This window comes from Petromyzon marinus, chromosome 21 (assembly GCF_048934315.1).
Source record: "Petromyzon marinus isolate PM22_M1 ecotype Great Lakes invasive population chromosome 21, UKy_Petmar_22M1.pri1.0, whole genome shotgun sequence".
In the NCBI taxonomy this organism is placed as follows: domain Eukaryota; kingdom Metazoa; phylum Chordata; class Hyperoartia; order Petromyzontiformes; family Petromyzontidae; genus Petromyzon; species Petromyzon marinus.
In genome coordinates, this window is record NC_133687.1 from 13,494,298 (window position 1) to 13,518,648 (window position 24,351).

The 24,351-nt window shown below is 50.4% G+C and overlaps 1 protein-coding gene across 2 annotated transcripts in view; it reads right to left on the reverse strand.

Annotated features, from left to right (window-relative positions):
- Positions 1 to 699: 699 nt before the first annotated feature.
- LOC116944594 (sodium/potassium-transporting ATPase subunit beta-2-like) overlaps positions 700 to 24,351 on the reverse strand; it is a 58,556-nt gene continuing 34,904 nt past the window's right edge. Inside the window, exons 5-8 of one of the 2 annotated variants that reach the window (XM_032958295.2) lie at positions 23,821 to 23,880; positions 23,061 to 23,087; positions 18,258 to 18,353; positions 700 to 17,842 (exon numbers count right to left, since the gene is read on the reverse strand). In XM_032958295.2, coding sequence (XP_032814186.1) covers positions 17,690 to 17,842; positions 18,258 to 18,353; positions 23,061 to 23,087; positions 23,821 to 23,880 — 336 coding nt within the window. In that variant the 3' untranslated portion in view covers positions 700 to 17,689. The remainder of the gene's footprint in view (positions 17,843 to 18,257; positions 18,354 to 23,060; positions 23,088 to 23,820; positions 23,881 to 24,351) is intronic. The other variant, XM_032958298.2, reaches the window with a different exon arrangement.

The window sequence follows — 24,351 nt, forward strand, 5'->3', positions numbered from 1 at the left end:
GCAGATACGCGATTGCCCTTCTGAAGGACTTTTGAAATAAACTTTTTTGCCGTTTCACAAACCCCCGACGCTCATCTGTTGTGGAGTCGCCCGCTTCTCCGGAGGACAGAACAAAGCGCAGTCACTACTACTATTTGTCTCTGAACATTTTTGTTTATCGCTGTTGCTGTCGATTTAGCCGGCCTGTCCCCCCCCCCTCCTTGAAAGGATTCACGACGGGCGGACCGGCTACAATGGCAACGTGGGAAGTGTCTGCAAGAAGAAGAAGAATGTTTGGTTCTGCATGGCAACAGCAGCGGCGTCATCGTTCATGCAAATTGCATCTCCCAACCGCCGAGGAACCACAGCCAATTGGGGAAGGCAAAAGCCGGGCGGTGAGCAAGCGCCGAAAACTGCCCAAGTTCTGCAGTCCTCTACACGTTGAGATATTTTTCGCCGCTTAATGAGCGTTTATACATGTGGGAGGAAACCGGAGCACCCGGCGATAACGCGCGTGCGATGGAGCAACACTCGATCCCATACTGTGCTGTATCGCCGCCTTCTGGCGAGCCAGGGTCCGGGCACCTTCGTGGTGGTGGTGGTGGTCCACCAAGCCTCGCTCCCACGGTCCTGGATTACAGGCCACGTGCATAGCCACCACCACCACCCGCCAAAGAACAACAACCAGCACACTTAATAAAAAAACACGCCTGTCAAGGGTGGTTATTAATGTTTATTTAGCATCACTCAAGCTAATCGCATGTCCAGGGTTAGGTTAAGTTTAGGTATAACGACTAATTCGTTCAATTCAATCACCGACAGTTTCAATCGTGCATGGTAACAGACGGGTGTAACGCGCATCATCGTTATAAAACAACAACAACCAGCCGCCGTTATTGCAAGGAGTCGGACATACGGGGACACGCACACGGCGATTGGGGGCGGGGGGGGGGCGGTGGGGTTGGGGTCAGACGCGCGCGCGCGCGGGTCACGGCCCAGGTCACCCTGTCGATCAATTAGGTGGCGACGCAGGGCGCTGACGGACGTCGTCGTCGCCATCGCCGTCGTCGCGGTGTGAAAGATGAAAGATGATCGAGGAGTTCGCTCCCCGTTTTTTCACGGCCATTTCCCCGTCGCTCGCCGTTACCTATTCGGCGACGGCCGTTCCGTCGGTTACGGTCGAATCGCACACCACGTGGCATCATCGCACACCACGTGGCATCATCGCACACCACGTGGCATCATCGCACACCACGTGGCCGCATCGCACGTGGTATCGCACACAACGTGCCAATCGCACACCACGTGCGATTCGCACGTGGTATCGCACACCACGTGCCAATCGCACACCACGTGCGATTCGCACGTGGTATCGCACACCACGTGCGCCGGGGGCTTCCCGAAGCTGTGTGTGTGTGGGGGGGGGGTGATGGAGGGACGCCGGTGAGCGGTTCTCCGCGTGCGCGCTTGAAACGCGACAGGCGGTCTTCGTAAAATACGAGAATGCTGCGTCGACGCACTGGGTCGGAGGGCAGGGAAAGAGGACTTTACACTTGCATGCATATTTCGATATTTTTTTTAGTTTCTAAACGCGCGGGGAGACGGACGGGCGAGGGGCGGGGGGTCAGAAGTTTCTGTGTGACAGAGTGAGTTGGAGGGACCGCGCGGCACGGGGGGTGGAGGAGGGCCGAAGGGAGTCCTCGTTGCGGCGGTAGCGGCGCGAGTGGCGCAGGGAAGGGGCGGCAGGAGGATCGTGAATACGAGACGAGCATCGACACCTCTAGAGGAGAGCTCGCGGCAAGCACCGTGCGTGCAGGAGGAGGGGCAGTGGGGATGCGTTGTAGTGCTGCCGACGACGGAGCGTGATGGTCTGTGTGTGTGTGTCTGTGTGTGTCTGTGTATGTGTGTCTGTGTGTGTGTCTGTGTGTGTGTGTGTCTGTGTGTGTGTGTCTGTGTCCTAGCATGGGTACCAGACACGGTGTGTTGCGCGTCTACCGCTTCTACGACGACGGCGGCTGAGTGTGTCGCGGGTGAGACTGCACCCCCGTGTGCGCGTACCACGGTGTGTGCGCACGCGCGTGTACCGGTGATTGCGTGCGCGGATTGAACGGCGGGTTACGTGCAACGCGCGCATGAACGTGACCGGGTGAACGCGTATCATCAGATCTGTGCGTCACGGCGTGCTCACTGTGCGTGTTTTGTAGACGAGCGTTCATGCGCGAATGTGCACCAGCGATCGTGTGTGCACCCTCTGTGCGCCTGTGTGTATACCACCATGTACTACCGCATGCGTGTACAGGCAGTGAGGACTTTCTGCCAACTTGTGTACGTATTGTGAAGGTGTAGACACGCGCAGCCACCCAGATCTCCACTGACGCATCAGCTGATGCACCTCACCGAGCCCGTGTCCTCTGAGCTACGGCTGAGAGGTGAAGGGCCCGGCAGGGGCACGGAGGTCAGTGGCTGGGCACAAAACAGCAAAGATTGACCTCTATGACACTGAGATAACACGGTCCTCGCGCAAGTCCAGTGGATTTGATTTACCACCACCACCACCATCATCATCATGATCGACGCCCCAAAGCGTTGATACCTGACCTGAAAAAACTCCCAAAGCCAGATTTACTCCACGACTCACACCTTGACAAAAACGTGTGACACGTATCGTGTGGCGTTGCACTGCAAGCCAGCTCTGGTCAGTGTGGGATTTCCCACAGAGTTGTGGATAATTTGCTTTATATATCTCTCTCTCTCTGCAGATTTTTACTGGATTTAAAAAATATATTTATCCCAATTTTAGTTTCTTTGGCGGCGGCGTTGACGCGCAAACAAGACGATAATGCCAGGCATGCACAAACTTTCGCCAGCTCCTTCTTGTCGCGATGATATTTGGTCATCTTTAGCCTTCTACACCAGGACCAGGGGGGACCCTTCCCATCGGCCACTGCAGAGGCCGATCCATTTACAGATACGCCACAGACTTCCAACGATGACCCCCCCCCCCCCCCACTTATCTCTCTCTCTACGTTATTCGCGACAGGCGATCACACGTTTGGAAAGCGATGCGCAGCGTGTCGGCATGGATCGGGAAAGTGCTGAAAGATGTTTCACGTATCGAGATTCGTGTCTAGGCTCTGCATTAAATCGCATTGAATTCTAAAATATATCCCCATTATTCTAGCGGGGTATCTGTATATGGATCGGCGCGTGCGTATAAATCCATACTTTACATTGCACAAAGGCTCAAAGACTCAAAATCCCGACTCCAAATACAGAGCGAAGCAACAACTCCCGCGGCCAGGACATCGATACGAACAGCAGTTCTTGCGACATCCCCCTCAACCAGTGAAGCAGTCCTGAGAGGTAAGAAAGGGGTGGACATTCCATATTCCTATGGCGGAAGCCATAACATCACCACCACCACCACCACCCCCCAACTCTTCCCATTAAAATTATTTAACAGCTCGATAGCAACGACGGCTCAATAGCGTGCAGCGTGTCGTCGTACAGCGCCCTTGCTCTTTACGACGCGGCGTGTGTGCGTGTGTGTGCGTGTGTAGCAATCATCAGGCTCGTGCGGCACGTAACGACCCCGTCCCCCCCAAAAGTGTAAACGCAACGTCGAATCGCGTCCGCTCGCTTCCCCCGGCTCGCGCGTCGCAGCGGACGTGCGTTCGAACGTCGCGGAGCTCCGCAGCCGTCACGTGGCGCGCGTCCCTGGGCTCGTTCAGCCACGCGACGTCCGACGCCGTCGCTGCTGCGCGTGCCGAGAGGCTTCCTCGGAAGGCGAAGTTCTCACCACACAAATGGTGAAATCGTCGGTTCTCGCCCACGCGGTGGGGCTGGGCAGTAGGGGAGGAAATCGGATGCCCAGAATGAACGCCGCTCTGGCCCCAGCCAGCCCTAAACAATAGTCGACCCGAAACATTCTCAGTCGCGGGACCCTCATTGAAAACAGAGCCACGAGGCTCGGCGCAGCGCGAAGGGAAATGTCACCGACTTTAACCCCGGAGTCCATACGTAGAGACGTGTTAGCAGATGAGACCTCCATTCACTTTCATAGACACGTGTTAGCTACAGAGACCTCCATTCACTTTCATAGACACGTGTTAGCTGATGAGACCTCCATTCACTTTCATAGACACGTGTTAGCTACAGAGACCTCCATTCACTTTCATAAACACGTGTTAGCTACAGAGACCTCCATTCACTTTCATAGACACGTGATAGCTGATGAGACCTCCATTCACTTTCATAGACACGTGTTAGCTACAGAGACCTCCATTCACTTTCATAGACACGTGTTAGCTGATGAGACCTCCATTCACTTTCATAGACACGTGTTAGCTACAGAGACCTCTATTCACTTTCATAGACACGTGTTAGCTGATGAGACCTCCAATCACTTTCATAGACACGTGTTAGCTGATGAGACCTCCATTCACTTTCATAGACACGTGTTAGCTACAGATACCTCCATTCACTTTCATAGACACGTGTTAGCTGATGAGACCTCCATTCACTTTCATAGACACGTGCTAGCTACAGAGACCTCCATTCACTTTCATAGACACGTGTTAGCTGATGAGACCTGCATTCACTTTCATAGACACGTGTTAGCTGATGAGACCTCCATTCACTTTCATATACACGTGTTAGCTGATGAGACTTCCATTCACTTTCATAGACACCTGTTAGCTGATGAGACTTCCATTCACTTTCATAGACACGTGTTAGCTGATGAGACCTCCATTCACTTTCATAGACACGTGTTAGCTTCAGAGACCTCCATTCACTTTCATAGACACGTGTTAGCTACAGAGACCTCCATTCACTTTCATAGACACGTGTTAGCTGATGAGACTTCCATTCACTTTCATAGACACGTGTTAGCTACAGAGACCTCCATTCACTTTCATAGACACGTGTTAGCTGATGAGACCCCCATTCACTTTCATAGAGACGTGATAGCTACAGAGACCTCCATTCACTTTCATAGACACGTGATAGCTACAGAGAACTCCATTCACTTTCATAGACACGTGTTAGCTGATGAGACCTCCATTCACTTTCATAGACACGTGATAGCTACAGAGACCTCCATTCACTTTCATTGACACGTGTTAGCTACAGAGACCTCCATTCACTTTCATAGACACGTGTTAGCTGATGAGACCTCCATTCACTTTCATAGACACGTGTTAGCTACAGAGACCTCCATTCACTTTCATAGACACGTGTTAGCTGATGAGACCTCCATTCACTTTCATAGACACGTGTTAGCTACAGAGACCTCCATTCACTTTCATAGACACGTGTTAGCTGATGAGACCCCCATTCACTTTCATAGACACGTGATAGCTGATGAGACCTCCATTCACTTTCATAGACACGTGTTAGCTGATGAGACCTCCATTCACTTTCATAGACACGTGTTAGCTGATGAGACCTCCATTCACTTTCATAGACACGTGTTAGCTGATGAGACCTCCATTCACTTTCATAGACACGTGTTAGCTACAGAGACCTCCATTCACTTTCATAGACGCGTGTTAGCTACAGAGACCTCCATTCACTTTCATAGACACGTGTTAGCTGATGAGACCTCCATTCACTTTCATAGACACGTGATAGCTACAGAGACCTCCATTCACTTTCATAGACACGTGATAGCTGATGAGACTTCCATTCACTTTCATAGACACGTGATAGCTGATGAGACTTCCATTCACTTTCATAGAGACGTGTTAGCTGATGAGACTTCCATTCACTTTCATAGACACGTGTTAGCTACAGAGACTTCCATTCACTTTCATAGACACGTGATAGCTGATGAGACCTCCATTCACTTTCATAGACACGTGATAGCTGATGAGACTTCCATTCACTTTCATAGAGACGTGTTAGCTACAGAGACTTCCATTCACTTTCATAGACACGTGCTAGCTGATGAGACCCCCATTCACTTTCATAGAGACGTGATAGCTACAGAGACCTCCATTCACTTTCATAGACACGTGTTAGCTACAGAGACTTCCATTCACTTTCATAGACACGTGATAGCTGATGAGACCTCCATTCACTTTCATAGACACGTGATAGCTGATGAGACTTCCATTCACTTTCATAGAGACGTGTTAGCTACAGAGACTTCCATTCACTTTCATAGACACGTGTTAGCTGATGAGACCTCCATTCACTTTCATAGACACGTGTTAGCTGATGAGACTTTCATTCACTTTCATAAACACGTGTTAGCTACAGAGACTTCCATTCACTTTCATAGGCCCGTGTTAGCTGATGAGACCCCCATTCACTTTCATAGAGACGTGTCAGCTGATGAGACTTCCATTCACTTTCATAGACACGTGTTAGCTACAGAGACTTCCATTCACTTTCATAGACACGTGTTAGCTACAGAGACCTCCATTCACTTTCATAGAGACGTGTTAGCTTCAGAGACCTCCATTCACTTTCATAGACACGTGTTAGCTACAGAGACCTCCATTCACTTTCATAGACACGTGTTAGCTACAGAGACCTCCATTCACTTTCATAGACACGTGTTAGCTGATGAGACTTACATTCACTTTCATAGACACGTGTTAGCTGATGAGACCTCCATTCACTTTCATAGACACGTGTTAGCTGATGAGACCTCCATTCACTTTCATAGACACGTGTTAGCTGATGAGACTTCCATTTACTTTCGTAGAGATCTCTTAGCTACAGCGACCTCCGTTCACTTTCATAGACACGTGTTAGCTGATGAGACTTCCATTCACTTTCATAGATATCTCTTGGCTACAGCGACCTCCGTCCACTTTCATAGAGATGTTAGGGGCCATCTAACTCATTTGAAGGCCAATGTTGACAAATTATTATCGAGGCTTCACCCCCCCCCCCCCCCCCGTTTCCTATGCATTGTCAGTCGACCCCTTATACGCAAGTGTACGCATTTGGGTTAACCACCCCCCCGCTCCATGCGTACGTACTAAGTGGATGGCCCCTTAGCCACAGCGACCTCCACCTTCCTAGAGCTCTCTTAGCTAACGTGACCTCCATTCACTTCCATAGAGATATTAACTACAGCGACCTCAATTAACTTTCATAGCGATCTGTTAGCTACAGCGACCTCCATTCACCTTCCTAGAGCTCGCTTAGCTAACGTGACCTCCATTCACTTTCATAGAGATCGTTTCGCAACAGAGACCTCCATTCACTTTCATAGAGATATTAACTACAGCGACTTCAATTCACTTTCATAGCGACCTGTTAGCTACAGCGACCTTCAAGGTCTGAGATACTGAGCCGGCACTGCCAAGGCTCTGGGTTTCAATCCAGGTCATGACCGCCTGTTCTCAAGTGTTGCGAGTTGATGGTATCGTGACTTGAATACAGACCCAGACTCACAAAGGGACCCACAGACTCACAGAGACCTACAGCCGTACAGTGAGTTGTGATTAAAACTTGGTTCTCAAGTGTCGCGAGTTAGGATGAGCTCAGCAAATGACTCTGCTTTAACATATTTCTCACAAATGCAACTGTGATCGCTGAGATTTACAGATTGTCACTCCAATCTCGGTCTTCATGCGTAGGCTTTGGCGAAATCTGAGCTTCGTTAATGCCTGATGATGCTGGATGTAATCTCCCAGCGAAACGTCGGACAAGATTGTCAAAAACTTTGCGTGCCTTGCAACATTGCATTTCGCTAAAAACAAATCGTGGCGTATTTGGCCAAGTGACGTGACACCTTGATTTTATTGATTCTGTCGGATGGTGGACAGCTCTGGATTTAAAAAAATGGTTTACATGACAACACACTCTAACTGAAAAATAAACTAATTGTAGTTCTACGATATTCACTTCTGCGGACTATTCTCTGACACACGGCGCTACGCGCTACTCCGCAATAGTCCCAATGACGTTCGCTTCAAGAGATCTCTAAGGATTTGAACGGTGGTCACTCCGGTCCACGGATCTCAAGCGGTGCTTCTCGCCTGATACCCACAAACTGCGAGCCGCTCTACTGCGTAACCGCGAGATTTACGAATGGATTCATCATCATCTCACGATGACCCCGTTACATCACATTTGTGGATAAAGTCCGGTGGAATTTTTTTTATATCTGAACGGTGGTCACGTTTAACATATTTCACCAAATCCATCGATTTCTCGAAACTAGTTCTACGAAATCCACTTCCGTCGACAGTCCTCTTAACGCAACCGCATTGCTTCGCGACAAATTCAAGAACGGATTTCCCCCCCCCCCCCCTCCGCCCCCTAACCTGGTCACGACAAATCTGAACGGAACCTGGGCGAAGACGACCAAAGAAAAAAACACACTTCTTAAAACACCGGTCGCAATAAGAGATCTCCTGTGAAAGCAGGAGTACGACCCGCTTAACCGCCGCACCCTGGTGCCATCCCAAACCCCGTGCGCCAAGCAGTCCCCCCACGGTCTGCGCCGAGTCACGGAAGCTCGCCGCTCTCGGCACCCAACGCGACACTCGGCATGGGGGCCGGGCTGGAAGACGAAGGATGGACGGGACCCTGGCAGTGGCCCCGACAAGGCCTCGAGTGGCTCACTCTCTCTCCCTCTCTCTCCCTCTCTCTCTACTCGCTTACTCGCTCATTCTTTATCTCTCTCGCTCGCTCTCTCGCTCGGCTATTTGGTGTCACGCTATCTCAATGCGCAAGTCGCTACGTGCGGGGTTCAACGCAGCGGCGCTGGGTAAGATGAATCGGCTGCCGCGTACGAGTTGCCAGATTTGGTTGGGCATTCGTGGAAAGGACGTAAAAAATGACGACGACGCCGATAATCTGGCCGTCTGTGGGAACGGGCGATTTCCGCCGATATTCAGTGGCAGAGGAGGGAAGCAATGTACATCCAATTTTGGTATGGGAAAAAGAGCGGAGGTTTTTGGCTGCACCTCCACTGAATACGAAATAAATCCTGTACAGAACTTAAAATGACAATTATGACTTCACCACACAAATCACGCAGCTTAGCCGGCACCACGCCGACTTTAACCATTTTGGTGGGGTGGGGGTTAAATAATCCCTTGGGGGCCCATGTCGAGTGGCCCCGGTGACCTCACGAATGATGTTAATAGAGGGGGCACAGGTTACGGACAGGCGGGGAAGAAGCATTTCTCCAAATTATGACTGCTCGGAATGTTTAAAAATTCCAGCGACATGAATTCCGCGTCGGCTCCTCTCACTGTCATGCCACAGACCCGCGGATCGGTTAAACGGGCTCACTGATGAAACACACACTCACGACATTTTTGCGCAAGGAGAGAGCCAAGGAAATTACAGGACCTTCTACAAGGAGATGGAATCAGGGACTCACAGATGCCTTGCACAAGCAGACGGAATAGAAACACAGGCTCACGGGATCATTTAACAAGAGGAGACGGTTCACACTGACGGCGAGTTGTAGAGTCCCGGCCACGGCTAGCGTCAGTGGGCGAGTGATGCGTGAAGCGGTACGCGCGAGCCTCCTCCCCCACGCGAAGGAATGAACAAGACCGTGTCGACTGGACGTTTCGTGTCGACCGATCCTGCTGATGTTGGCCAATCAAAGGAAAAGGGAGCGTGTCACACGACCACTCGATCCCAAGTGCCGTATTGCTTGCCTAATCGACATTCATCAAGTTAGGCTGCCCCGATCAACTTTGAGCTGCTTTTCCGGATCGAACCGAGCTGAATCAATTACAAATGAACCTCGATTCACGATCTGCAATACACCCGGCACATCGGATCAGCACGCTGGGCGACGTGGCGGGGCGAAGAAGTTCAACGTACGTGCGTGCGTACCGTATATGGAGGCAAAGACCACCCCCCCTCCCCCCTGCGACCAACGTCACGCCTGCTTCGTTCCATACTTGGGGGGGGGGCAAATCTCTCCCGATCGGTGATGTCATCGCTCGCATCGCGGCAGTGCCACGACTCCCAGAGACGTTCGTCGGCCATGGTCGTGGATCTGCAGCGCAGAGCGACACCCAAAACGCGACCCGTTCGAAACCCCCCCCCCCGCCCCCCCGCCCCCCCGCCCCCGTGTCGCGACCCCGCACACGCATCGGTCGCAATGACTACAGCAGGAATCTGTGCGAGTAATAAGCATCAATAATGGGAATAATGATTACAACGGGGAACTTTACGATGAATGAAACAATTACAAGTGCACCCTAAACAATAACATTGCGGCATTAAGTGCCGTCGCAAGAGGTCACGGCACGGCGTTTGGCGCCACGCTCCTTCGCCGACGACCTTGGCGCCGCGTGGCTTTGGCTCATTCCAGCAGATCCGCCCCTCGCTCGTCGAGGGGATGAGCAACTCGATGCTCACGTGACCGCAAAACCCGCTTCGGCATACTTAAAAAGTATATTTTTTAAACTATGCATTTTTTTTACTTCGTTCAATTTGTTTTTTTTTTACCAGGGAAGGCCCACTCAGCTATATGTTTTTTTTTTATGTTTGTCTTAAGCGACCTGGTTATCACAATTGGTACCTCAACGAATTGGCTTATCATCACGTGGACATTTACAGCGGGTGACAAATTCGCACGTCGATTCTGAATGATTCAAATCCCAAAATGCGGGTCGATCGTGGATGCATCTTCCCCTTCGGCGTTATTGATCCGCCCTTACGCGTCTTCCACTGCCGTGTAACCTCCCCCGGCGTCGTGCGATTGAATGCCCACCACCAATCACCACCACCGTCACCGTCATGAACGAGTAGGTAGCGGCAATCCGAGGCGCAATTCTAGAGCCATGCAGGCGATGGAACTCGCGGTACAGTGCGCAGGACACTAAATAAATAAATGAAAACACATTGACTTCATAAATAACTTAAAAGATAAATAAATCAATAAACAACATCGCCCATGACCAAATCAGCACCCGTTAACCCGCCCGATCTCGTCGCCTCTCGGAAGCCGTGCCCGGGTACTCTGGATGCGCGGTGCTGGCTAACGACTGACTACTCACATTCTTACTCACTCACGACTCGTTTAGTTACCAGGCAAACCCCACTGAGATGTGCAGCTCTCTTTTCAGAAGCGACCTGGCCACAAATGATATCGCTCAACGAAGTGGCTCATCATCAGCGTCGCGTGGAAATGTACAGCAGCCAAAATACTCCAAACGCATGGCGTGCATTCTTAACGTGGCTGGGGGACGAACCGGAGGACCCGGAGGGAAAAAACAATCCACGCGACCACGGGTAAAGTGACCACGCAAACTCCAAATATATATACACACACCGTGGACGTCAGGGTCGGGTTCGAACCCACGGCCTCCTTGCATACCAGGCGAGGGAGTTAACATCTCCTAGCCTCGGCGGGCGGTGTGGCGGGCTTCCTGGCACACGGCAGAGCGGTAACAACAATCCCCAACCTCCGTACCGCTGCGCTTCGACTCTCCGCCAACTTCGCCGACCGGTGTGTGGTCACACGTGTGGTCACAAGTGTGGTTACACGTGTGGTCACACGTGTGGTCACACGTGTGACCACACGTGTGGTCACAAGTGTGGTCACACGTGTGGTCACAAGTGTGGTCACAAGTGTGGTCACACGTGTGGTCACAAGTGTGGTCACACGTGAGGTCACAAGTGTGGTCACAAGTGTGGTCACAAGTGTGGTTACACAAGTGGTTACACGTGTGGTCACACGTGTGGTCACAAGTGTGGTCACACGTGTGGTCACAAGTGTGGTCACACGTGAGGTCACAAGTGTGGTCACACGTGTGGTCACAAGTGTGGTCACAAGTGTGGTCACACGTGAGGTCACAAGTGTGGTCACAAGTGTGGCCACAAGTGTGGTCACAAGTGTGGTCCCCAATCGGTCGCTGATCTCGTCAAGGAGCCTAAGCCACCATCGTGCGAACTCCGGGTCATCCTGGGGGCAGCAGCAGCAGCGGCTTTTGGCTGTAGCCATCGAACAAAGACGGTCACAGACATCGCGTGGCGCTTTCCAATGCGCTTCGGCGGCCGTCTGGAACGCTCTTCCTTCCGATATTCGGAAGCCACTGAGAGCTATGCACTTTTAAATCATCATCATCTAGATTGAAAATTCATTTCTTTCGAACTCCTTTGTGCGTTTAGTTTGTTGTCCTTCCCCCGCACCTCCGATAAGCACGGCTGGCTACGTACGGCGCGAAAGAAGTTCAACATACAGTACGTACATCATCGTCAACAACGTGTCGCATTTGGAAATCACCACCATCGTTATCATCATCCCACTCGCTGGCGGTGCGGGGGACTCGCTGGGGGGGAGGGGTGGGGTTGGCGGATTGAGTTGAGAACGGTCGGGGATGAGAACGCCTCTCGAAGGGCGATTTTCGGTCATCGCGGATTCGTGACGGGTCGCGGATTCGCGGCGTTGTGCGCCGCTGCGCGGGTGTCTGCCGTCGATTTCGCTGTGGCTCGCTCCGCGGTGCCAACCTCCCCAGTGGGGTTGGTGGTGCGGAGTTCGGGGGGTGTGGGTTGCAGAAGAGGGGTGGGCACGTGCAACGCGAGTTGTAGATTCAGCAGATTTCTAATTTGTTATTGTACACGGGGTGTGGGTTGCAGAAGAGTGGACACGTGCAACGCGAGTTGTGGATTCCGCAGATTTCTAATTTGTTATTGTACACGGGGGGAGGGGGGCAGAAGTGGGTGGTCACGTGCAGCGCGAGTTGTAGATTCCGCAGATTTCTAATTTGTTATTGTACACGGGGTGGGGGTGCAGAAGAGGAGTGGACACGTGCAATGCGAGTTGTAGATTCCGCAGATTTCTAATTTGTTATTGTACACAGGGGGAGGGGGGCAGAAATGGGTGGTCACGTGCAGCGCGAGTGGTAGACTCCGAGGATTTCTAATTGTACGGGGGGGGGGGGGGGGGCGCAGAAGTGGGTGGTCACGTGCAGCTCGAAGTGGAAGATTCCGCAGATTTATGATTTGTGATTGTTCCACCCTCCACTGCACGGGCAACTCCACGCCCCCCTTGACACTGGATGGCGTGCATTGTGCGGGAGAAGCGCGCTGCTGTGATTGGCTGGAAGCGGCGTGTGTGTGTGTGGTGTGTCGAGGTGTGTGTGGGAGATGGTGAGGAGCGGTAACGTAGTAGCTGCGCTACGAACCCGGCAACCCCAGGGTTGGATTCGCCAGTGATGATTCTCGTAAACTGTTGCTGGGCCTCCCCCCTAGGTCGACTCGGCATCAAATGAGTACCTGGCGCGGTGTGTAAACATCGCCGCTGGGGAGACAAAGGCGGTCGGGCGTGGTGCTGCCCACCCGCTGGTGTGCACCGTGCTTGCCTTTGTATGTGCCACTCGCTAACAGCACTCGCCCCAGGTGTGTGTAGGCTACGTGGGGTCATCTTTGCCTATGCTGGTGTGTGTGGAGGGGAGCTGCCTGGGGCGGTCAGTGCACTGCGCTACGAACCTGGCGACCACTCGTTCCATTCCCGCTCACGGCCAACATCAGTGGCGAATGTTCTGAACCGGCCCTGGGCCTCCCCTAGGTAAACTCGGCCTTAAATGCGTACCTGGTACGGTGTGTAAACATCAGCTTTTGGGGAGGCAAAGGCGGCCGGTTGTGGTTCCTGGCCACCCACCTCCTTGTTGTGCCGTGCCGGGATTAATCGGAGCTCACGAACAGAACTTGCTGCAAGTCTGTTAAGCCTCTACAGGGAACCTTTGTCTTTGTCTATTACTCTGTGTGTGTGTGTGCGTTTGGATAAGTGTCTTGGTGTACGTGTGTCTATCGGTGTGTGTGTGTGTGGAGGTGTGCGTGTGGTTGGTGTGATGTTTGCGTACAGACATGAATGTGTGCATGTTGTCGTGTGCGCGTGTTAATGCGTTTGATTGGCGCTGTGCACTGGGGGGAGTTCCTTCGTGGTTGTTTATAGGTGTGTGTGTGTGTTTAGGTATATACAGATACGACTTTGTATTGGTGTGTGCATAACTCTGTGTGTATGGGTGTAGGAAAAATGGGTTGTATTGCTGTGTATGGGTGTGCCCAGATATGGTTTATCTTGCTGTGTATGGGTGGACCCAGATATGGTTTATCTTGCTGTGTATGGGTGGACCCAGATATGGTTTATCTTGCTGTGTATGGGTGGACCCAGATATGGTTTATCTTGCTGTGTATGGGTTTATCCAGATATGGTTTATCTTGCTGTGCATGGGTGGACCCAGATATGGTTTATCTTGCTGTGTATGGGTGGACCCAGATATGGTTTATCTTGCTGTGTATGGGTTTATCCAGATATGGTTTATCTTGCTGTGTATGGGTTCACCCAGATACGGTTTATCTTGCAGTGTATGGGTTTACCCAGATATGGTTTATCTTGCTGTGTATGGGTGGACCCAGATATGGTTTATCTTGCTGTGTAGGGGTTTATCCAGATATGGTTTATCTTGCTGTGTATGGGTTCACCCAGATATGGTTTATCTTGCTGTGTATGGGTGGACCCAGATATGGTTTATCTTGCTGTGTATGTGTTCACCCAGATATGGTTTATCTTGCTGTGTATGTGTTCACCCAGATATGGTTTATCTTGCTGTGTATGTGTTCACCCAGATATGGTTTATCTTGCTGTGTATGGGTTCACCCAGATATGGTTTATCTTGCTGTGAATGGGTGGACCCAGATATGGTTTATCTTGCTGTGTATGGGTGTGCCCAGATATGGTTTATCTTGCTGTGTATGGGTTTATCCAGATATGGTTTATCTTGCTGTGTATGGGTGGACCCAGATATGGCTTATCTTGCTGTGTATGGGTGGACCCAGATATGGTTTATCTTGCTGTGTATGGGTTTATCCAGATATGGTTTATCTTGCTGTATATGGGTTCACCCAGATACGGTTTATCTTGCAGTGTATGGGTTTACCCAGATATGGTTTATCTTGCTGTGTATGGGTGGACCCAGATATGGTTTATCTTGCTGTGTATGGGTTTATCCAGATATGGTTTATCTTGCTGTGTATGGGTTCACCCAGATATGGTTTATCTTGCTGTGTATGGGTGGACCCAGATATGGTTTATCTTGCTGTGTATGTGTTCACCCAGATATGGTTTATCTTGCTGTGTATGTGTTCACCCAGATATGGTTTATCTTGCTGTGTATGGGTTCACCCAGATATGGTTTATCTTGCTGTGAATGGGTGGACCCAGATATGGTTTATCTTGCTGTGTATGGGCGTGCCCAGATATGGTTTATCTTGCTGTGTATGGGTTCACCCAGATATGGTTTATCTTGCTGTGTATGGTTGGACCCAGATATGGTTTATCTTGCTGTGTATAGGTGTGCCCAGATATGGTTTATCTTGCTGTGTATGGGTTCACCCAGATATGGTTTATCTTGCTGTGTATGTGTTCACCCAGATAGGGTTTATCTTGCTGTGTATGGGTTTACCCAGATATGGTTTATCTTGCTGTGTATGGGTGTGCCCAGATATGGTTTATCTTGCTGTGTATAGGTTTACCCAGATATGGTTTATCTTGCTGTGTATGGGTTTACCCAGATATGGTTTATCTTGCTGTGTATGTGTTCACCCAGATATGGTTTATCTTGCTGTTTATGGGTTCACCCAGATATGGTTTATCTTGCTGTGTATGGGTTTAACCCGATACGGTTATCTTGCTGTGTATGGATGTACACATATACGGTTTATCTTGCTGTGTATGGGTTTACCCAGATATGGTTTATCTTGCAGTGTATAGGTGTACCCAGATATGGTTTATCTTGCTGTGTATGGGTTTACCCAGATATGGTTTATCTTGCTGTGTATGGGTGTGCCCAGATATGGTTTATCTTCTGTATGGGTTTAACCAGATATGGTTTATCTTGCTGTGTATGGGTGTGCCCAGATATGGTTTATCTTCTGTATGGGTTTAACCAGATATGGTTTATCCTGCTGTGTATGGGTTTACCCAGATATGGTTTATCTTGCTGTGTATGGGTGGACCGAGATATGGTTTATCTTGCTGTGTATGGGTTTAACCAGATATGGTTTATCTTGCTGTGTATGGGTTTAACCAGATATGGTTTATCTTGCTGTGTATGGGTTTATCCAGATACGGTTTATCTTGCTGTGTATGGGTATACCCAGATATGGTTCATTTTGCTGTGTATGGGTTTACCCAGATATGGTTTATCTTGCTGTGTATGGGTTTACCCAGATATGGTTTATCTTGCTGTGTATGGGTGGACCCAGATTTGGTTTATCTTGCTGTGTATGGGTTTACCCAGATATGGTTTATCTTGCTGTGTATGGGTGTGCCCAGATATGGTTTATCTTGCTGTGTATGGGTGTGCCCAGATATGGTTTATCTTGCTGTGTATGGGTTTATCCAGATACGGTTTATCTTGCTGTGTATAGGTGTGCCCAGATATGGTGTATCTTGCTGTGTATGGGTTTACCCAGATATGGTTTATCTTGCTGTGTATGGGTTTACCCAGATTTGGTTTATCTTGCTGTGTATGGGTGTAACCAGATATGGTTTATCTTGCTGTGTATGGGTGGACCCAGATATGGTCTATCTTGCTGTGTATGGGTTTATCCAGATTTGGTTTATCTTGCTGTGTATGGGTGTAACCAGATATGGTTTACCTTGCTGTGTATGGGTGGACCCAGATATGGTTTATCTTGCTGTGTATGGGTCGACCCAGATATGGTTTATCTTGCTGTGTATGGGTTTATCCAAATACGGTTTATCTTGCTGTGTATGGGTGTACCCAGATATGGTTTATCTTGCTGTGTATGGTTGGACCCAGATATGGTTTATCTTGCTGTGTATGGGTGGGCCCAGATATGGTTGATCTTGCTGTGTTTGGGTGGACCCAGATATGGTTTATCTTGCTGTGTATGTGTTTATCCAGATATGGTTTATCTTGCTGTGTATGGGTTTACCCAGATATGGTTTATCTTGCTGTGTATGGGTGGACCCAGATATGGTTTATCTTGCTGTGTATGGGTCTATCCAGATATGATTCATCTTGCTGTGTATGGGTTTACCCAGATATGGTTCATCTTGCTGTGTATGGGTGTAACCAGATATGGCTTATCTTTCTGTGTATGGGTGGACCCAGATATGGTTTATCTTGCTGTGTATGGGTGGACCCAGATACGGTTTATCTTGCTGTGTATGGGTGGACCCAGATTTGGTTTATCTTGCTGTGTATGGGTGGACCCAGATATGGTTTATCTTGCTGTGTATGGGTGGACCCAGATATGGTTTATCTTGCTGTGTATGGGTGGACCCAGATATGGTTTATCTTGCTGTGTATGGGTGGACCCAGATATGGTTTATCTTGCTGTGTATGGGTGGTCCCAGATATGGTTTATCTTGCTGTGTATGGGTGGTCCCAGATATGGTTTATCTTGCTGTGTATGGGTTTACCGAGATAAGGTAAATCTTGCTGTGTATAGGTTTAACCAGATGTTGTTTATCTTGCTGTGTATTTTTGAGTATGGGTGTGTATGGGGATACACCCGTATGATTTATATTATATGAATGGGTGTGTATGGGTGAGCATGTATAAGGTTGTCTTCATAAGTGTATGTATGAGTACGTGTGTGGGTGAGCTTGGCTGAGCGAGTGTGAAATCGTGTGGGCGAGCAAGCCTGTGTGTATGTGGTTGAGTGGGCATGATCATGAATGAGCAAGCGTGTATGTGGGCGTGTAGACGATCGTGGGTGTGTGTGTGTGGGCTGGCGATCACTGGATGAACACCCTGAAGGTCACCCTTCCCAGGAAGCGGTCGCGATCGCTATCGTGCTTTACGCCGGCGATGGAGCACTCCACCGACAGCTCCTCCCCACGCGTCGCGTTCATGAACCGCACCGCCACCACGGGCTGCGTGTAGTTCACCTGCACAACCACCACCAAAGACAAAGATCCCCCGTATGGCCTTACACAGACTGTTGGTGCAAGTGCCGTTAGCGAGCACCTATGAAGGCCTGGCACGGCACGCGAGGGGGAGGGTGGCCAGCACCACGCCGGCCGCCTTTGTTTCCCCAGTGGCGATGTTTATACATCGCACAAAGGTACTCATTTTAAACTGAGTTGACCTACGGGCGGCCCAGGACCGGATAGCCGGGTTCGTAGCGCTGCGCACTAACTGCTCTACTACCGCTTCCACAACACCATCACAACCACCACAATCAACAATCACGGGATGCGTGAGTTCACCTGCACAACCACCACCACAACAACTACCATCAACAACCACGGGCTGCGTGTAGTTCACCGGCACAACCACCACCACAACCACTGTGGTACTCACGTGCGCCTTCTTGCCGTAGTATGGGAAGTACATGGGGTCAAAGGTCCCGTTGACCGGGAAGTACCGGAGGGGCCCGACTTTTGCAGTGTCGTCACGCTGTGTGCGGGGGAGTACACACGGGAGAGTACACGGGGAGAGAGAGAGAGTGCACGTGGAAAATACACGGGGGAGAGAGTGCACAGCAAGAGGACACGGGAGAGAGTACCCGGGGAGAGAGAGTAGACGAGAAAGTCGATGGGAGAGAGTGTGCACGGGAGGGTACATGGAAAGAATAAACGGGGGGAGATAGGGATAGAGCACGCTCATCAGAGCAAATGAGGAGAGTACATGAGGAGAGAGTACACAGGGAGAGAGTACATGGGAAGAGAGTACACAGGGAGAGTACAAGGGGAGTACAAGGGAAGCACAGAGGTACAGACACGAGCACAGAGAGATAAACTATTAGCACGCGGAGAGGGCGACTGACGGTGACTGTGAGGTTATCAGTGACGATGATGATGTGGAGGTAGCATGTGATGAAGATGTTGAAATCTACTACGTTGTAGTCAAAAGTAATTGCGACCATGAACGTCATAATATAGTAGTTTATATATAATTGTGATTATCGTCAAAATGATGTGAAAGCTTGAGATGATGGAGGCGATTGCTATGATCTAGACGATGGCGTTTCAGGAGATGATTGTGGTGATAATGGTACTTGTTTGAGGATAACCAAGACGAGGATGTTAACTATGAAGTGAGATATAAATAATAAAATGTGGAATGAGTGCTATGATGATTACGGTAATCCCAGTCAACAGGGAACGTTGGGCCAATGTTGGTACAACGGTTATAACCACACACGAGCGTTGGCTCAACGTTCCACGTTTTCTGAGATGTGGAAAAAACAAGCAGAGGTAACTCTCGGTTATCCGCGGGTGGAATACATTACCCGGTTGGTGGGTTAATAGCACTTGCTAAAACATAAATCAACACAAGAATAGGGAATATTCTATCCCCATCGGTGCCACACAGCGGTTCAATTGTCGTCTGCTCCTGAATCGTCGAAGGACAGTGACTCGGTGCCCACGTGATAAATGAAAACCCGCGTCAGAATTTAGCCAGAAAATTGCATCCCAACGTCCGACAAAAGTTGGCATGCTCACTGTGAGTAAACGTGCGGCGATAACATTTGAAAGAAATCGTAAAAAAAAAAATTATACGCAAAAGGAGATCCAAAAGTGAGGCGAAAGAAAGGGTGACTAATTGCTTTCAGAGACTATAACACGAAACATGACGATTATTTTACGAAATTGGTTAGGTATATTGCAGCGTGTGCAGTATTTTATCCGGGTTGAGCATGTTGTGTCTCACCGGGTAGCGATTTAATTTAACGTGTTTTCCGCAATCACGAGGCTCCCGCAATGTTCACACCCCACTAAACGTAGGTAGGTGAGTGCTGAACACGTGTTCACCGCCTCATTCACGTGTGTTCAGCATTATGGTCCGCGTTTGTGCGTTGATCCGGACCTCGCCTTCCTCTCCCCAACTGCGATTACCCCAAGGCAACCGACAGCCGACTCGGTTACAATGATGCCGGACCCACGAGGATGATGATACAAGTTGATCATTTCCATGATGAAAGGTCATGGGGGTGATGAAAATGCTCAAGATGACGATGATGTTGACTGGGCCGCGACGATGTGGGAGTGAGTGAATCAGGCAGCAGGCACGCGTCCGTCGATCGGCATTTTCATTGACAGTCGTAAGAAGCCACGGTGCATCAGCAGCAGCAGCAGTGATCAACGTCAACGCAGAGGAGCCTCCATCTCGTGCCGCCATTTTGGTGTCACGAGATGGACATCAAGATGGCTGCTTTAAAAAATAGCGACCTCATTCAAGCCCAACAAAATGGCGGTCACCAGAGTGGCCAGCCACTAAATCCGTGCACGTAGCGTTGCCACCTCTGATGTACGAGAAAACCGGGGCGAATGAATGGGAACATATAATTGCTCACAATACTGTACTGTTTTTGTATAATCAGATGCACTTATTTTTTGCATATTATTAAAGTGTAAAAGGAAAAGATCGGTGTGGTGGGGTGTGGGAGGCATGTCTTATGAACTGGTTTGTGGCCTGAAACCTGGCACCTGAACTTTCCAGGGACAACTGCGTTCAGCGTCCAATCTGTGCAGTAGGGTGAGGTAAGAGGCCTACGTGAGATTAAAGGAATTTTTGTCCTGGTGCCCCTGTGTGGTGGTCCCTGTTGAGCTGCAGACACCAGCAGCAGCAGCAGGGGCCTCTCGAAGAGGACGCCAATCCGCACTTCCAGCCAATCATGGCTGATGACACAATTTCTGTCAGCACTAGGACAAAAGAGGCCTTCAACCCATGTAGGCCTCTTACCCCACCCTACCTTATGTTGCCACTCGGTCCTCTGAATTGACTTTAAGTGACTGCGTAGAGAGCATTTTACCGGTGCTGTGCACAAACTCGTCGTAAACATGTTGTACACGTGGAGACAGCGGAGTACCGCTCATATACGCTTTTACTGGTACTGTGACAAGACGAGCAGCAGTGTGAGACTTAGCGCCGTTGTGCACCGTATCGGAGACGAAACAACGTTGGCGGTGTAATTGATAGCGGGTACCATAATTCTCGCGGTCTGTGCCCAGTAAACGTGCAACGTTGTTGGGCCAACGTTGGTCCAACAGTTCCAGCCACATGCCAAAGTCGACCCAACATTGGCATGTTTACTGGGTGAAGACTTACACATTTCCCAGGGTGATCTTGAGAAAAGCAGGACGGGTGACAACCATACATGCACCCCAACCACATTCGATCACCCAACGTTCGTAATCCGTGTGGATTTTGGCAGAAGCAGTGAGACGTAATTCATCATCAGAGAGCCTGAAGTCAAATCTTCTCTCGCCGATCAATTGAGCACTCAGCGGTGGGAAATTCCACGTTCCCATGGCTGAGGGGTGGAAGACTGCACCACTGCCAACTTCCTACGAAATGTACACGTAGAACCCTTTTTTGTGAATCCACTGCTGGATGTAGGCCTCTGTAAACACAGGTATGTATGTGCATATGTTGAACTTCTTTCGCGGAGGTGTTCATCATTTTAAAATGTTGTGGAAGCACTGAAGCGGTAATTTTTGAGGCGCCAACCTAAAGAGGTTGCAGAAATAACCAATTTGCGTTTGCTGCGCCAAACTTTTCCCTCGGGCGAAAAATAAGTGTAGTGTGAATTCGTCCCTTGGGTGTTTGGCTATGCTCTGCTGATGAGTTCCAATGAAACTAAAAACGGCGTATAGTCAAATAGGGTTATTAGTGACGCCACTGGGGTCAGCTGTGCACTTTTACATCTAGATTGAAAACTCATCTCTTTGTAACTGCTTGTTGTGTTTAGTTTGTTGTCCACCCCCCTCGCACCTCCGATTTAGCAGTTGGCTACATACATTAGAGAGTCTGTATCCATTAATATTCAAAACTATCAATAACATGCACTTTCATGGTTTTGTTTAGATAGAGAATCATCAGTGTGTACGCTAGGGCTGTGGCGATTGCCTGTGTAATGTATTTAACACCGACACCATGTGCGGATCTAGAGCCAGTCTCCATCTCGCTATTCCAACACCACTCGTATCATGGTAAATGTGTGAATCAACACTGGGCCCGTCTATGTACACTCACACGTCCGTAACCATTGTTCGGTGTTATGGATGGCGAATGTACTCTACGTCAATCGACGAGGGCGCCAAATACATGATATACATTCGGGGCTTAATTTCAGTTAGAGGTCTTGTCCAGGTCAGCGACAAGGGACATATTTTCACATCCCAGCACGCCAAGTCGAGTATACTCCTCGGCTACAACCGTGGCTACTGGTTCACGAGAGCCACCTACTCGGGCCTACCATCTACTCGGGGTGGGGGGGGGGGTAGTTATTAGGTGAGAAATGAAACCCATGACTTGAAGGTACCAGCGAGATCGTTTCACAAAGTGCACCCAAAAAGAGGACCTGCGCTCAGCAGTGGTTGCATCGGCATGGCCACGGAAAGCCCCCTCCCCTCGAGCGAAGCGTCGTCCAATCAGAACTCACGAAGCCATCACTCGTGCGAGTGGGCGTGACCACGGCTCACCCTTGTTGTTGTCTGGCTGCGATCGACTCGTTTGAGCCAAGTCAATTGATCACCTCCCGTCCAGAGGCACAAGTGGGAGAATTTCCCACCCTCCCCCGACACAAATTTTTACCGTCCTGTCCGATTAGTGGAGCGATGAATCCGCTAATCGGTAGCGCGATCGATTGCTTGAATAACAACAACACTCATAATAATCGGCGGGCGCGGGCTCTAATCCGAATGCCTTCTCCGAGCTGTAAGGCTGATCCCTCTGCCCCAGCGGTCGCTGTTCCACGTTCCGCTCGCGTGTGACCGAGGGCAGCTTCACCCGCTTGATATTCGCAACATAACAGCGCAAGTGACTAAAACAGTTGCCTCTTCCACGTTTACTCTTTCATGGGTACACTTTGCAAAAAGAGGGGGGGTGGGGCCGGGGGAGTGGGCTTGAGAGGTTGGGGGAGGGTGGCGGAGGGGCCTTGATTTGACCACGATCTCTGATCTCCATTTTGTGGCGGTGGGGGAGTGGGTGGGGGGCTTGCAGGGGGGAGGGGGTGCGCGGTCGATCGCTTCTTCACCGCACTAGCCGGTTGCCGTGCACCGCAAACGCACCAGGTCAGCGCAATAAAGGGGCGGGAGGGGTCAATGCATAGAAGTCACCGCAAGTTCACACCGGGGTCAGGCATCAAGGCCGCCTTACCCACTCGTCCTTGTTGATTTTGTGTCTCTGTGCCACGCGGGGGGGCGGGGGGAAGAGAACGTAACCCAAAAAGAAACGAGGTCGCACACGAACGCGCGCCCACGTACGCACGCGTACACACACACACACGCGCGGTCGCACGTGCACGCGTGCAGGAGTTGGGGGCGGGGGAGGGGTCAATGCGTGCGCACGCGTGCTCGGGCGGGGGAGAGACGCACACACGCACGGGCCACGCACGCACATGCACACACGGTGAGCACATGCACGCGCAGACGGGCGCTCGTGCACGGTTGCGCGCGCACGCAGTCACACGCAAGTCGCACAGACGGCAGGCAAAAAGACAAGGCACACAGAGAGGTCAGAATTGACGAGGAAGAGAAATGAAATCGTACACGGAGGCAATCGTAATGGCTCGTCGTTCTCGAGGACGAACGGAAAACGCTCGGGAACGGGGGTGGGGGGCAGACACGAACGCTGATGAGAACCACGGACGTTCACTCCCGAAGGCAGGAAGTGAAACTGGAAAGGCGGCGGAGACGCTTTTGTCAAAGTAGAACACTGCAGAGGAGGAGTTCTGAGCGACCGAACAGCGATAAACGGGTTCACGGACAAGGTTAAAACTTTTCCTTCGAAAGAACGATTCCAACAATACGTGTAGTGAAAAGCGATCACATTTAAAACGACTGGGATGATAACGGAGTCTGAAACTGAACAAATTCCGTCAGGATCAAATGACCTCTGAGTCAGTTTAACCTCTGACCTTGCCGGTGCAGTTCACCCTCAGCGGTTCGGCGTTTTCGTTGGGGTAATAGCTGATAATCTGCAGGGCAGGAACACACAGACACATACGCACGCGGACACAACACAACGAGTGTTGACTGATGATCTCGCACTCATAGAGTCACTCCAAGTCACCCAAACAATTGCAGGCTAATATACAATCCGCTAAAGCAAACAATTGGTTAATTCCTGTAGAGACCTACGAGATATCAAATCCTGATCAATCCCGGTTCAGATCTGGTTGTAGTAGAACCATCACAGGCACCGCGCCAGTACTCAACGATGGCTTAGGATACGTTGATGTGGAAATAGATCGACGTTGCGCTCTAGATTTTAAAGAGTAAAGCCGGGTTGCTTTTCATCATCCGACCGCAAACACCGGACATCCTCCACCGAGCTGCCGGTCATCGATCTTCAATGACACCGACGTTATTGATTAATTCCCACGTTGCATTCCGCCCTGTGCGTCTCCCTCGATGTGAGCTACGAAGCCCAGCAGCACCGTGACCTC